Here is a 13,856-nt window from a genome sequence, read left to right on the forward strand (position 1 = left end):
TTGAAGAATAAATGTCAATGTTTTACTTTAAGGAGGGCAGTGCCTCATGTAGAGACCTGTCCCCTCCTGTAACTCAGTTGGAGTCCTGCATTGTCTTATGTAAACTGAGACAAGCTTCTCTCCCTCTCTCTGTTTCTGGTGTAAAGTGATAGTCATCTTCTGCGTCTCTGTCAGCTACAGCACACTGTCCCCTGTGTAACACTTTCTCTACCTGAGTCAGAGGCCCCACATGGGAGTGTTTCAGACTGATGATACTGATACTGATGATGACGGTCCATTTGAGGCTCTCTTTATGTTATTCTAAATAAATCTTTGGGTGACAATTTCTATGTTGAATTCATTTGTTTTTGTAATTTTTTTTAGTTTGACTGTTGTGAAGAGAAACCACAGTTCAACTGAGGCACCAGCACATGGAACTGTACATAAAGTGGTTTTAAATAGTTGATTAAACGGAAAACAGACAAATGTTGTAATTCATGAGTTGGGAATGAGACTCCAAAATCAACTTTTTTTTAACAATGTATATTAACACATTATTGATGCTAACAGTAGACCTTCATGATTACAATTTTATTTGAAAAGTGTAGTGTCACCGTCTCCTTCAAAACAGATGCACAGAGCCATATCATACAAGACCAGACCCTAGGCCTGGGTGATGTGGCCTTAAAATAACATCACAACATTTTGAGGGAACTACATTGTGATATACAATATCAAAACATAGATATATCTGGATGTTTTGAAATCTCCTCTAAAATATCAGAATATTTATGACCACATACCTTGATATAGATTTTGTTACAATATATGAGTTTTTGTACTTTTTTGTAACATTAACACAATGAGATTGTTGTCAAATAATCATCAGTAATGTGGATATAATGACTAAGTGGTTAAAGGTAAGTATTAGAACAAGTAGAACTGTCTTAATTTAAACAATAACATAACTTTACTGTTGTGCAGCCTATAAAACCAGGAACAGACAACACTTATGCCATATCAACATGTATCAATATCCAAAATATATAAGGACTCAAAGCTGTTCATGAGCCTGAAGCTTGCGGCATATGTGAAGCGTTAGGCCTCTCTCTGGAACTCCCCAAATATTAGTTAACTTGTGTATATAGAGACCATTACTGCCGGCCTGACTTCTCAGTTGAGCCCTGCTTATTTTTTTCTGTGACTTGTTACACTTCAGTACAGTTATAGTTCTTCTGAAGAAGAAATTCAGGAGGTGCCATTTAGAGCTGCAACAAATTTGTTTTTAAAGAATAAAATGTGGTCAAACAGAAATTTTAAAAGGTAATTATTCTTTATTTCACCAGCATTACACCTGAGAGACTTTATCTTATTCACATAAGTTGATCTTAGGGCTTAACGTCATTCATTATGAAAAAGAACATTTTAATACATGAATCAAAAAATGTAATATTCTGAAAACATATAATTAATGTTGCAGTCAAACAATGGAGTGTATTCATTGCAAGATTTAAAACAGAAAATAAGCCTAACTGTTTGAATCTTTTTTTTACTTAAATAAAAAAAAACACTCGAAATTATCAGTTTGTTCAGTCATCAGAAGACAAAAGTACATCTGATAACTTGAGAAAAGAAAATGTTGAGATTTGATGGTAGCGCCATCACAATGATACAAATGACCAGTCAAACCACACACAACAAAACAGATTATCTGCTACTGTCAGATATGAAAATAAATAAAAGATATATTTCCAGATGTTAGAGGATGCTCCAATATGATAACCAGTGTTGGGCACGTTACTTTAAAAAAGTCATTAGTTATAGTTACTAGTTACTTCTTCCAAAAAGTATCTGAGTTAGTAACGGAATTACTCCACTATAAAAGTAACTAGTTACCAGGAAAAGTAACTAAGGCGGTACTTTTAATTATTCCCTCTTTTGAGCTCAGCATTCATTTTAGCATACTCGGCATCCATGTATTTAGAAAATGTCTTTCTGCATGGCGGACCAGCCTGTTCTCCACGATATTTTTGCCAGTGAGTGCTCTGAAGGAGTGTGAGTCAGCTGTTGATAACAGGAGCATGTTCTCAACAACATACCTGCCTATCATTGCATTCAGTTCAATCTGTGTCAAGTTTTTGTGAAGCTGGAGCAGAAAAATCCAGCTGTAGCTACTTGGACAGCTCCGTGTCCTTCTTTGTTAGCGGAGCTCACGTTAGCCACACCTGGCCTTCTGTCATCATCAACAGTGTCAACAACGTTGTTTTTGGCCACTAGTTTTGTAGAAGCGTGTGCCGTTGAGAGATGATTCATTAGATTAGAGTTGCTTACAATGGACGTAGACAAAAGAGATTAAAGTAGTGTCTGTACTTCCACTTTGAAAATGCCAACTTTCCCTCCGGACTCGCCATTGCAGCAACTCACCTCTGCTAGTTAGTGTGTGCGAGGCTGCTGTGTGTGTGTGTGGTTTGTGTGTAAACTGAACACTGCCTCTGACTGGCTCACGAACTCTCACTACCTTAGAGAGAAAATCACCATCACTTATGCGGTTTTCCCACCTCTCCCTCCTCCCTCGCCAAGCTAGAAAAAATCATAAAATAAAACAGCTTTGTAGCTCCGGTGGCTGACAGCCGAGTTGGATGACAACAGCTTCAATGAGCAGCTTCAGTTTGTAACGCGCCACATTTAATAGTCAGTAACGGTAATGGCGTTGTAACGATGGAAATAGTAATAAGTTAGATTACCCATTACCAAAAATAGTAATGCGTTAGTAACGCCGTTTATTGTAACGCCGTTATTCCCAACACTGATGATAACAAATGACCAAAAATCTTGTGTCACAATAAATAGTTTAGTCAATTATTTTCGATGTTCATAACTATATTTGTACATTTTTTTAAGTTCAGTGACATAATGACATAATATACTGAAGCCCTGAGAGGCAGGTGAGAATTTAGTTGTAGGCTGCAGTGAGACGACAGCACATGCATGTCACACAATGAATTGCTTTAATACACGTAAATTAGCCACCAAATAAAAAACATAACACTCAACTCAAGAAAACAAGTAATGATTAATACTTATTCAAATGATTTTCTAAAAAAAGATAAACATTAATTAGTGATGCTGAGTATCTGATATCACTTGAAATTGTTGGGAAGGAAAACAATAATTTTGTATGATATTGAGATGCATTTATCTCAATATATTTGTTGCAAACATGGCAATATATGTATGATATGAAAACCTCACATTTTAAGTCACTGTCTATGTAGTCATTTTGTTGAATGCATTCATTCTTTGCACAAGCAGAGATAACAGTCTTCCCACCGGGCTTATACATCGGAGGAATGTTCATTGTGTGTTCACAGCATTGTTCTTTAAAAGAAATAATCAATATAAAATTGTTCTGCACACAATCACAAGCGAACAAAAAAATAACTTATTCAGACTACCTCTGTTTGTATGATGTTGAAAACTCTTTCAACATGGCTGTTAGCATGCTGTACAAAAACTGAAAACTAAATACGTTTCAATTATTTGTGGCAATTTTGGATTGCCCTCTGATTTTCAACAACTTTTTCAATGATTGTTTGATTTCTTGTGTCTGCAGAACATATATGAATGGGTCCAACATGGGAGGGATGATAGTAGCCAAAGAAAAGCTTATGATCCTGGCATTTGGATCTATTGTTCTCCCGAAGCGATATACAAATATGATGGGCAGGTAATAGATTGCCACTAATGAAAGGTGACCTGTGCAGGTTTTAAAGGCCCTCACTCTTTCCTGAAAGGTGGCCACTTTGGACAAAGCATAGCCAATGCCACAGTAACTTGCCAAGATAAACACAAATGGAAACCAAAGAATAAAATTTGATACAACACCAGCAATTATACGACTGGGAGTAACATCGTTGCAGCCAAGCCGGTACATTGGGCCGTGGTCACAGAAATAGCTCTTAATAACCACTGACTTACAAAAGGAGAGTCTTGTAAGAAAGCTGACTGCAATGAGTATAAGTGTGCTGACCAAGAGCCAGAAAGACGCAATCAAAGACAGCATGGACCTGTTGGTCACCTTCACTTGATAATGCAGTGGGTAGAAGATGGCCATCAGTCTGTCATAGGCGAGTGCAGCCAGATTGAACGACTGCATCGAAATGCAGGTGAAGCAGAAAAAAAGGAAAGTCAAGCAGTTGTTGTAGGAAATGTAGTGATGGTTGAACAGAAAGATGTCAAGAAGTTTCGGCACCATGGCAGAGCTACTAAACAGGTCCACAAAAGCTAGACTAAAAACTGCAATATATTTTGGAGCTCTCAGATTATGATCCAAGATAATTACAGCCATCACAGTCATGTTTCCCATTACTGAAACAATATAAAGAACAAATAGAAAGATGAAGTAATACTTAACATTAGGGATGCCAGTAAAACCACGTATTATGAAATATTCAGGACGCACAAAGGTGATGTTTCTTCCTAGGGCTGAGTTAAAAAACTCCATTTGAAGAATAAATGTCAATGTTTTACTTTAAGGAGGGCAGTGCTTCATGTAGAGACCTGTCCCCTTCTGTAACTCAGTTGGAGTCCTGCATTGTCTTATGTAAACTGAGACAAGCTTCTCTCCCTCTCTCTGTTTCTGGTGTAAAGTGATAGGCATCTTCTGTGTCTCTGTCAGCTACAGCACACTGTCCCCCGTGTAACACTTTCTCTACCTGAGCCAGAGGCCCCACATGGGAGTGTTTCAGACTGATGATACTGATACTGATGATGACGGTCCATTTGAGGCTCTCTTTATGTTATTCAAAATAAACCTTTGGGTGACACTTTCTATGTTGAATTCATTTCTTTTTGTAATTTTTTTTAGTTTGACTGTTGTGAAGTGACACCACAGTTCAACTGAGGCACCAGCACATGGAACTGTACATAAAGTGGTTTTGAATAGTTGATTAAACAGAAAACAGACGAATGCTGTAATTCATGAGTTGGGAATGAGACTCCAAAATCAACTTTTTTTACCAATGTATATTAACACATAATTGATGCTAACAGTAGACCTTCATGATTTTTCAAACATGATAACAATTTTATTTGAAAAGTGTAGTGTCACCGTCTCCTTCAAAACAGATGCACAGAGCAATATCATACAAGACCAGACACTAGGCCTGGGTGATGTGGCCTTAAAATAACATCACAACATTTTGTGGGAACTACATTGTGATATACAATATACAATGTCAAAACATAGATATATCTGGATGTTTTAAAATCTCCTCTAAAGCACTTCATGAGTGCTAAATAAATATCAGAATATTTATGACCACATACCTTGATATAGATATTGTTACAATATATGAGTTTTTGTACTTTTTTGTAACATCAACACAATGAGATTGTTGTCAAATAATCATCAGTAATGTGGAAATAATGACTAAGTGGTTAAAGGTAAGTATTAGAACAAGTAGAACTGTCTTAATTAGACAATAACATAACTTTACCGTTGTGCAGCCTATAAAACCAGGAACAGACAACACTTATGACATATCAACATGAATCAATATCCAACATATATAAGGACTCAAAGCTGTTCATGAGCCTGAAGCTTGCGGCATATGTGAAGCTTTAGGCCTCTCTCTGGAACTCCCCAAATATTTGTGAACTTGTGTATAAAGAGACCATTACTGCCGGCCTGACTTCTCAGTTGAGCCCTGCTTATTTTTTTCTGTGACTTGTTACACTTCACTACAGTTATAGTTCTGATGATACTGATACTGATGATGATGGTCCATTTGAGGCTCTCTTTATGTTATTCAAAATAAATCTTTGGGTGACACTTTCTATGTTGAATTAATTTGTTTTTGTAATGTTTTTCTTAGTTTGACTGTTGTAAAGAGAAACCACAGTTCAACTGAGGCACCAGCACATGGAACTGTACATAAAGTGGTTTTAAATAGTTGATTAAACAGAAAACAGACGAATGCTGTAATTCATGAGTTGGGAATGAGACTCCAAAATCAACTTTTTTTAACAATGTATATTAACACATTATTGATGCTAACAGTAGACCTTCATGATTTTTCAAACATGATTACAATTTTATTTGAAAAGTGTAGTGTCACCGTCTCCTTCAAAACAGATGCACAGAGCAATATCATACAAGACCAGACACTAGGCCTGGGTGATGTGGCCTTAAAATAACATCACAACATTTTGAGGGAACTACATTGTGATATACAATATCAAAACATAGATATATCTGGATGTTTTGAAATCTCCTCTAAAATATCAGAATATTTATGACCACATACCTTGATATAGATATTGTTACAATATATGAGTTTTTGTACTTTTTTGTAACAACAACACAATGAGATTGTTGTCAAATAATCATCAGTAATGTGGATATAATGACCAAGTGGTTAAAGGTAAGTATTAGAACAAGTAGAACTGTCTTAATTTAGACAATAACATACCTTTACCGTTGTGCAGCCTATAAAACCAGGAACAGACAACACTTATGCCATATCAACATGTATCAATATCCAAAATATAGAAGGACTCAAAGCTGTTCATGAGCCTGAAGCTTGCGGCATATGTGAAGCGTTAGGCCTCTCTCTGGAACTCCCCAAATATTTGTAAACTTGTGTATAAAGAGACCATTACTGCCGGCCTGACTTCTCAGTTGAGCACTGCTTATTTTTTTCTGTGACTTGTTATACTTCACTACAGTTATAGTTCTTCTGAAGAAGAAATTCAGGAGGTGCCACTCAGAGCTGCAACAAATTTGTTTTTAAAGAATAAAATGTGGTCAAACAGAAATTTGAAAAGGTAATTATTCTTTATTTCACCAGCATTATACCTGAGAGACTTTATCTTATTCACATAAGTTGATCTTAAGTCTTAACGTCATTCATTATGAAAAAGAACATTTTAATTCATGAATAAAAAAATGTAATATTCTGAAAACATATAATAAATGTTGCAGTCAAACAATTAAGTGTATTCATTGCAAGATTTAAAACAGAAAATAAGCCTAACTGTTTGAATCTTTTTTTTTACTTAAATAAAAAAAAACACTCAAAATTATTAATTTGCTCAGTCATTAGAAGACAAAAGTACATCTGATAACTTGAGAAAAGAAAATGTTGAGATTTGATGGTAGCGCCATCACAATGATACAAATGACCAGTCAAACCACACACAACAAAACAGATTAGCTGCAACTGTCAGATATGAAAATAAATAAAAGATATATTTCCAGATGTTAGAGGATGCTCCAATATGATAACCAGTGTTGGGCACGTTACTTTAAAAAAGTAATTAGTTATAGTAACTAGTTACTTCTTCCAAAAAGTATCTGAGTTAGTAACGGAATTACTCCACTATAAAAGTAACTAGTTACCAGGAAAAGTAACTAAGGCGGTACTTTTAATTATTCCCTCTTTTGAGCTCAGCATTCATTTTAGCATACTCGGCATCCATGTATTTAGAAAATGTCTTTCTGCATGGCGGACCAGCCTGTTCTCCACGATATTTTTGCCAGTGAGTGCTCTGAAGGAGTGTGAGTCAGCTGTTGATAACAGGAGCATGTTCTCAACAACATACCTGCCTATCATTGCATTCAGTTCAATCTGTGTCAAGTTTTTGTGAAGCTGGAGCAGAAAAATCCAGCTGTAGCTACTTGGACAGCTCCGTGTCCTTCTTTGTTAGCGGAGCTCACGTTAGCCACACCTGGCCTTCTGTCATCATCAACAGTGTCAACAACGTTGCTTTTGGCCACTAGTTTTGTAGAAGCGTGTGCCGTTGAGAGATGATTCATTAGATTAGAGTTGCTTACAATGGACGTAGACAAAAGAGATTAAAGTAGTGTCTGTACTTCCACTTTGAAAATGCCAACTTTCCCTCCGGACTCGCCATTGCAGCCACTCACCTCTGCTAGTTAGTGTGTGCGAGGCTGCTGTGTGCGTGTGTGGTTTGTGTGTAAACTGAACACTGCCTCTGACTGGCTCACAAACTCTCACTACCTTAGAGAGAAAATCACCATCACTTATGCGGTTTTCCCACCTCTCCCTCCTCCCTCGCCAAGCTAGAAAAAATCATAAAATAAAACAGCTTTGTAGCTCCGGTGGCTGACAGCCGAGTTGGATGACAACAGCTTCAATGAGCAGCTTCAGTTTGTAACGCGCCACATTTAATAGTCAGTAACGGTAATGGCGTTGTAACGATGGAAATAGTAATAAGTTAGATTACCCATTACCGAAAAAAGTTATGCGTTAGTAACGCCGTTTATTGTAACGCCGTTATTCCCAACACTGATGATAACAAATGACCAAAAATCTTGTGTCACAATAAATAGTTTAGTCAATTATTTTCGATGTTCATAACTATATTTGTACATTTTTTTAAGTTCAGTGACATAATGACATAATATACTGAAGCCCTGAGAGGCAGGTGAGAATTTTGTTGTAGGCTGCAGTGAGATGACAGCACATGCACGTCACACAATGAATTGCTTTAATACACGTAAATTAGCCACCAAAAAAAAAACATAACACTCAACTCAAGAAAACAAGTAATGATTAATACTTATTCAAATGATTTTCTAAAAAAAGATAAACATTAATTAGGGATGCTGAGTATCTGATATCACTTGAAATTGTTGGGAAGGAAAACAATAATTTTGTATGATATTGAGATGCATTTATCTCAATATATTTGTTGCAAACATGGCAATATATGTATGATATGAAAACCTCACATTTTAAGTCACTGTCTATGTAGTCATTTTGTTGAATGCATTCATTCTTTGCACAAGCAGAGATAACAGTCTTCCCACCGGGCTTATACATCGGAGGAATGTTCATTGTGTGTTCACAGCATTGTTCTTTAAAAGAAATAATCAATATAAAATTGTTCTGCACACAATCACAAGCGAACAAAAAAATAACTTATTCAGACTACCTCTGTTTGTATGATGTTGAAAACTCTTTCAACATGGCTGTTAGCATGCTGTACAAAAACTGAAAACTAAATACGTTTCAATTATTTGTGGCAATTTTGGATTGCCCTCTGATTTTCAACAACTTTTTCAATGATTGTTTGATTTCTTGTGTCTGCAGAACATATATGAACGGGTCCAACATGGGAGGGATGATAGTAGCCAAAGAAAAGCTTATGATCCTGGCATTTGGATCTATTGTTCCCCCGAAGCGATATACAAATATGATGGGCAGGTAATAGATTGCCACTAATGAAAGGTGACCTGTGCAGGTTTTAAAGGCCCTCACTCTTTCCTGAAAGGTGGCCACTTTGGACAAAGCATAGCCAATGCCACAGTAACTTGCCAAGATAAACACAAATGGAAACCAAAGAATAAAATTTGATACAACACCAGCAATTATACGACTGGGAGTAACATCGTTGCAGCCAAGCCGGTATATTGGGCCGTGGTCACAGAAATAGCTCTTAATAACCACTGACTTACAAAAGGAGAGTCTTGTAAGAAAGCCTACTGCAATGAGTACAAGTGTGATGACCAAGAGCCAGAAAGACACAATCAAAGACAGCATGGAGCTGTTGGTCACCTTCACTTGATAATGCAGTGGGTAGAAGATGGCCATCAGTCTGTCATAGGCGAGTGCAGCCAGATTGAAAGACTGCATCGAAATGCAGGTGAAGCAGAAAAAAAGGAAAGTCAAGCAGTTGTTGTAGGAAATGTAGTGCTGGTTGAACAGAAAGATGTCAAGAAGTTTTGGCACCATGGCAGAGCTACTAAACAGGTCCACAAAAGCTAGACTAAAAACTGCAATATATTTTGGAGCTCTCAGATTATGATCCAAGATAATTACAGCCATCACAGTCATGTTTCCAATTACTGAAACAATATAAAGAACAAATAGAAAGATGAAGTAATACTTAACATTAGGGATGCCAGTAAAACCACGTATTATGAAATATTCAGGACGCACAAAGGTGATGTTTCTTCCTAGGGCTGAGTTAAAAAACTCCATTGAAGAATAAATGTCAATGTTTTACTTTAAGGAGGGCAGTGCTTCATGTAGTGACCTGTCCCCTCCTGTGACTCAGTTGGAGTCCTGCATCGTCTTATGTAAACTGAGACAAGCTTCTCCCCCTCTCTCTGTTTCTGGTGCCAAGTGATAGTCATCTTCTGTGTCTCTGTCAGTTACAGCACACTGTCCCCTGTGTAACACTTTCTCTGCCTGAGCCAGAGGCCCCACATGGGAGTGTTTCAGACTGATGATACTGATATTGATGATGACAGTCCATTTGAGGCGGTATTTCTTCTTTAAGTCGACACACTATACTGCACCACCAACATCACTGCTGTGGCCCAAATTGAGGCAAAGAAATTATCAAAAGCATTACTTCTATTTTAATGCTTTTATCGTAAACAAAAGTGCACTGCCATTTTAAACAGTGCACCTTCAAACTCACTTGAAAGAAATGTGTCCCTTTTTGATAAAATGCTTTTTGTAAAGTATGTTTTTATAAAAACAGATTGGTTTCCCCATTGGGATTGATTAAGTGCTAACATCATTATACTTTTTTTGCAAAAGGTGCGTTTTGTTTACAAACACAATTTGGTATCCCTGAAGATATGTAAAGTAAATTAAACATCTGCCTGCATTGCATAGTAACATCACATGTTAGTAGATGTACAGGACATGAGGTGTGTGCTTGCTGTCTATTTAACACATTCTTGGCCAGGAAGACGAGCCTGTCTACTACCTCTGGCTTGAGGCATGCGCTGTTTCCACTTCATAGTACAAACCTGGTGTCGAAAGTTTTCAGCGTGTGGGTGAACCTCCGGCTTTTCTGCTGTATGGGCACCGTATCTTTACCGATAGGCAACGTTACTGCATCCACGAAAGCTGTCCACCGGGCCCTTTCTTCTCATACAGGACACAATGATTAAATGATTCCACCAATGTTGGCTGCTTTTTAGCGAGTGTTTGTGGGCTGCTCCTGTGCATCTCGTAGTGAACAACAAGTGTCCCACTGTGATGCATGCGTCCAGAGTGGGAATTTCACGGCAGCCACGGCGACCATGGCCACCTGAGTGCACTGTAAACCCAAACGTTCAAAGTAATTAAACAGATTAAGTACTGTATACTCAAAGTTTTAGAAAAAGTTCTACTTACTTAATTATGTCAAGTTGGTGTAACATGTTGTTCCTTTTTGAGTAATTTTGACCAATCATTTTTGATTAAATGGAACTATTTTGTATTTAAGTGAGCATAACTTAAAAACATCACTTAAGCACAACTTAATAGAATTAAGTTATTACATGCTAAGAATGATAAAGTCCTGTTATTTCTATGGTTTTAAATAGGGATGATTTAAAAATAAACTTAATTTATATAGCACATGCTAAAATACAATAAAATCTCAAAGTGCTTCTCCAAATAAATAAAATCAGTAAAAAAAAAAACAGTTACAATTCGATTGGGACAAATCGTCTACAATGCATTTGACATTAGTGGAGGATCAGTTTACTCTAGCCTATATGTTTTTTTATTTTTACTTAAGTGTTGAGCAGCTGCAGGGATAATGTTTTATTTCGAGTTCATCTCTGATTCACCCTCCGAAGCAAAAGGCGGCGCTAATGTGCATACTACACTGATTCCTTACCGCTCTTTGAAAAACACAGGAGAAGAAAAGTTCTAACTGCAGAGATGGTTGGCGGCCGGAAGCAACAGAGGGCAGAAAGTTCGACCTATGCGGCAGCAGTCAGGACTTATTTAACGCCATGGATTGTAAGTTTACAGCAGAGGCAAAACTCCGCTGGCCACCATGGTGCTAACTAGCTAACCAATTACAACGAATGTAATGGTCAGCTGCTAGAACTAGCAAGCTAACATTAGCTAACCTAGGTTACAACCTAATCTTTCAGAGGATCCAAGGTCACAAACAGTACATTTTGATATGTGATGAATGTATTTCCCATCATTGCATCTATCTCTTCCAGTTTCAAGAAGTTAAGACTTAAGAGTTGAGGAAGATATAACTGGAGATGTGATAAAGATAAATGATATGTCATCTGTTCTGTTCCATGTGGTAGTTTGTGATTAGTATCTCTTTTTCATCCATTCAGGACGAGTTTGATGAGCTAGAGCTTGATGGTGTTGCTGTGGGCCTTCTTACTGTCATCAGTGACCATGATACAAGTCCAGTTCACTACCACCCTGTGAGAATCTCTGTCGTCACTGAAAGGAATTAGCCAGATCACCAAAAGCACTTTTATAGCTGATAACGAAAGCTAATTTCATTTGTGTATTATTTATTATTGTTTATTATTGTTTTTGATTACTCCAATTATTTTCCTGATTATCTGATTAGTTGTTTGGTCAGTATCAGAAATTTGTGAAAAATATCTATTTCCTAGGGCCTTAAGTGACCAGGAACACATTTGGAAGGCTAGAATCAGAGAATTTTGAGTTATATGAGAGAGATATTAAGTTTGTTAAACTCTATGTAATTGAGGCAATCAGTTGCCTCAAAAATGTTAAGTTTTGAATCACATGTTTTTAAGTAAACAAACTCAACATATGTGACTAAGGTGTACTTAAAACAATAACAGCACAAACTAATAAACATTGAGTTTGCTTAACATAAAATGGTGTGGTTGTGTACTTATTTTTTAAAGTTCTGTGAAGTTATTCCAGTGGTTTTGAAAACTGGAAACTGTAAGTCATATTAACTCAAAATAATTGAGTTGCCTTAACAGAAAACTTTAAGTCATATTAACTGCAAATTTTTGAGTTGAGCTAAATGAACACTTTAATTTAACGGTTATCAAAAGGTACAAGTGCAAGTCATCCAACCTTTAAAGTTCTGGAAAATGTTGACTTTTGAGTTCATCAACTCAAATAAATTGAGGCAATCGATTGCCTCAATTATTTTGAGTTCTGGTAACTTATTCGGGTTTACAGTGTGCACAGTAGTCACTCACAGTAACTTCAGTCAGTTCTTGGTTTGTGCAGGTGGAGTCTCATCATCACGATGATCTCACGTGAAAGCCTCTCACACAGCAGCAGTATCTCAAAATGGAAGAACGACACTTACAGCACAGCAAGCAAGCTCAGTCGGTTTTGATATGATACGTAACTGACTTGTCACGAAAGTGTCCAAGCAGCAAAGTTTGGTTGTTGAGGAACAGGAAGTTGTGGGAGGGACCTAGGCGGATGATTGACAGGCAACGACGGTCGGACAGCGATATTGAGAGTTGAGAGATTTGTTACATTTAGCGTGTTTGGAGTGTGTAGTTAGTGTGTTATGTAGTGTTTGGTGTAGTGGAGTTGTGGAGTCGGTTTTTCGTTTAATGAGTCAGAACAATGAGAAGATGCTGAATGTGGAGGAGGCAGTCCAGCTCTCAAGGGGCACAGGCAGACCTGAGCATTGCCTGCATTTAAATGTAAATAGTTACATATAACTTTGTAAATTTTTTAAATGTATGCACAAATTTAGCAAACAACAATTTATATTTGCAAGTAAAAAAAAAAAAAAAATGGTTTGTTGTAAATATGTTTATTTGTGGTTTTCACAGTAAAAAAATCTAACTTTTTCTACCCGGATTTTATGGGTTTTTTGTGATTTTAGGTCCATTGTGTTAAAACAGTTTGTCAAAATAAAAAAAATAACTGTACAGTCACACATGTGAGGTTGTGCTAAAAATAATGACACCAAGTAAATAGTTTTTAAGGTGAAATATAATGGCAAAATCAAAAATAGTCAAAAACGGCCAATTATACCCTGGAATATCGGATTTCACAACAAACCTAAATATCCCTGACTTCCCACCTTCAAACACAGCCTCATTTGGCCATCCATGAAAAAGCTCCTTAACCTCCCACTTT

At 37.0% G+C, this 13,856-nt stretch overlaps 2 protein-coding genes across 2 annotated transcripts; both read right to left on the bottom strand.

The window, feature by feature from the left end:
* Positions 1–3,511: 3,511 nt before the first annotated feature.
* LOC115594686 (olfactory receptor 1-like) lies at positions 3,512–4,483 on the bottom strand. Its single transcript, XM_030438888.1, has one exon. It carries the CDS (start codon positions 4,481–4,483, stop codon positions 3,512–3,514), a length of 972 nt encoding a protein of 323 aa, XP_030294748.1.
* Positions 4,484–7,986: 3,503 nt separating this feature from the next.
* On the bottom strand, positions 7,987–9,989 carry LOC115593478 (olfactory receptor 1-like). Its single transcript, XM_030436998.1, has 2 exons — positions 9,053–9,989; positions 7,987–8,003 (listed from the first exon to the last, which is right to left on the bottom strand). Exons 1-2 carry the CDS (start codon positions 9,987–9,989, stop codon positions 7,987–7,989), a joined length of 954 nt encoding a protein of 317 aa, XP_030292858.1.
* Between the last annotated feature and the right edge of the window lie 3,867 nt (positions 9,990–13,856).

Source organism: Sparus aurata, chromosome 13, assembly GCF_900880675.1.
Source record: "Sparus aurata chromosome 13, fSpaAur1.1, whole genome shotgun sequence".
Taxonomy (NCBI): Eukaryota; Metazoa; Chordata; class Actinopteri; order Spariformes; family Sparidae; genus Sparus; species Sparus aurata.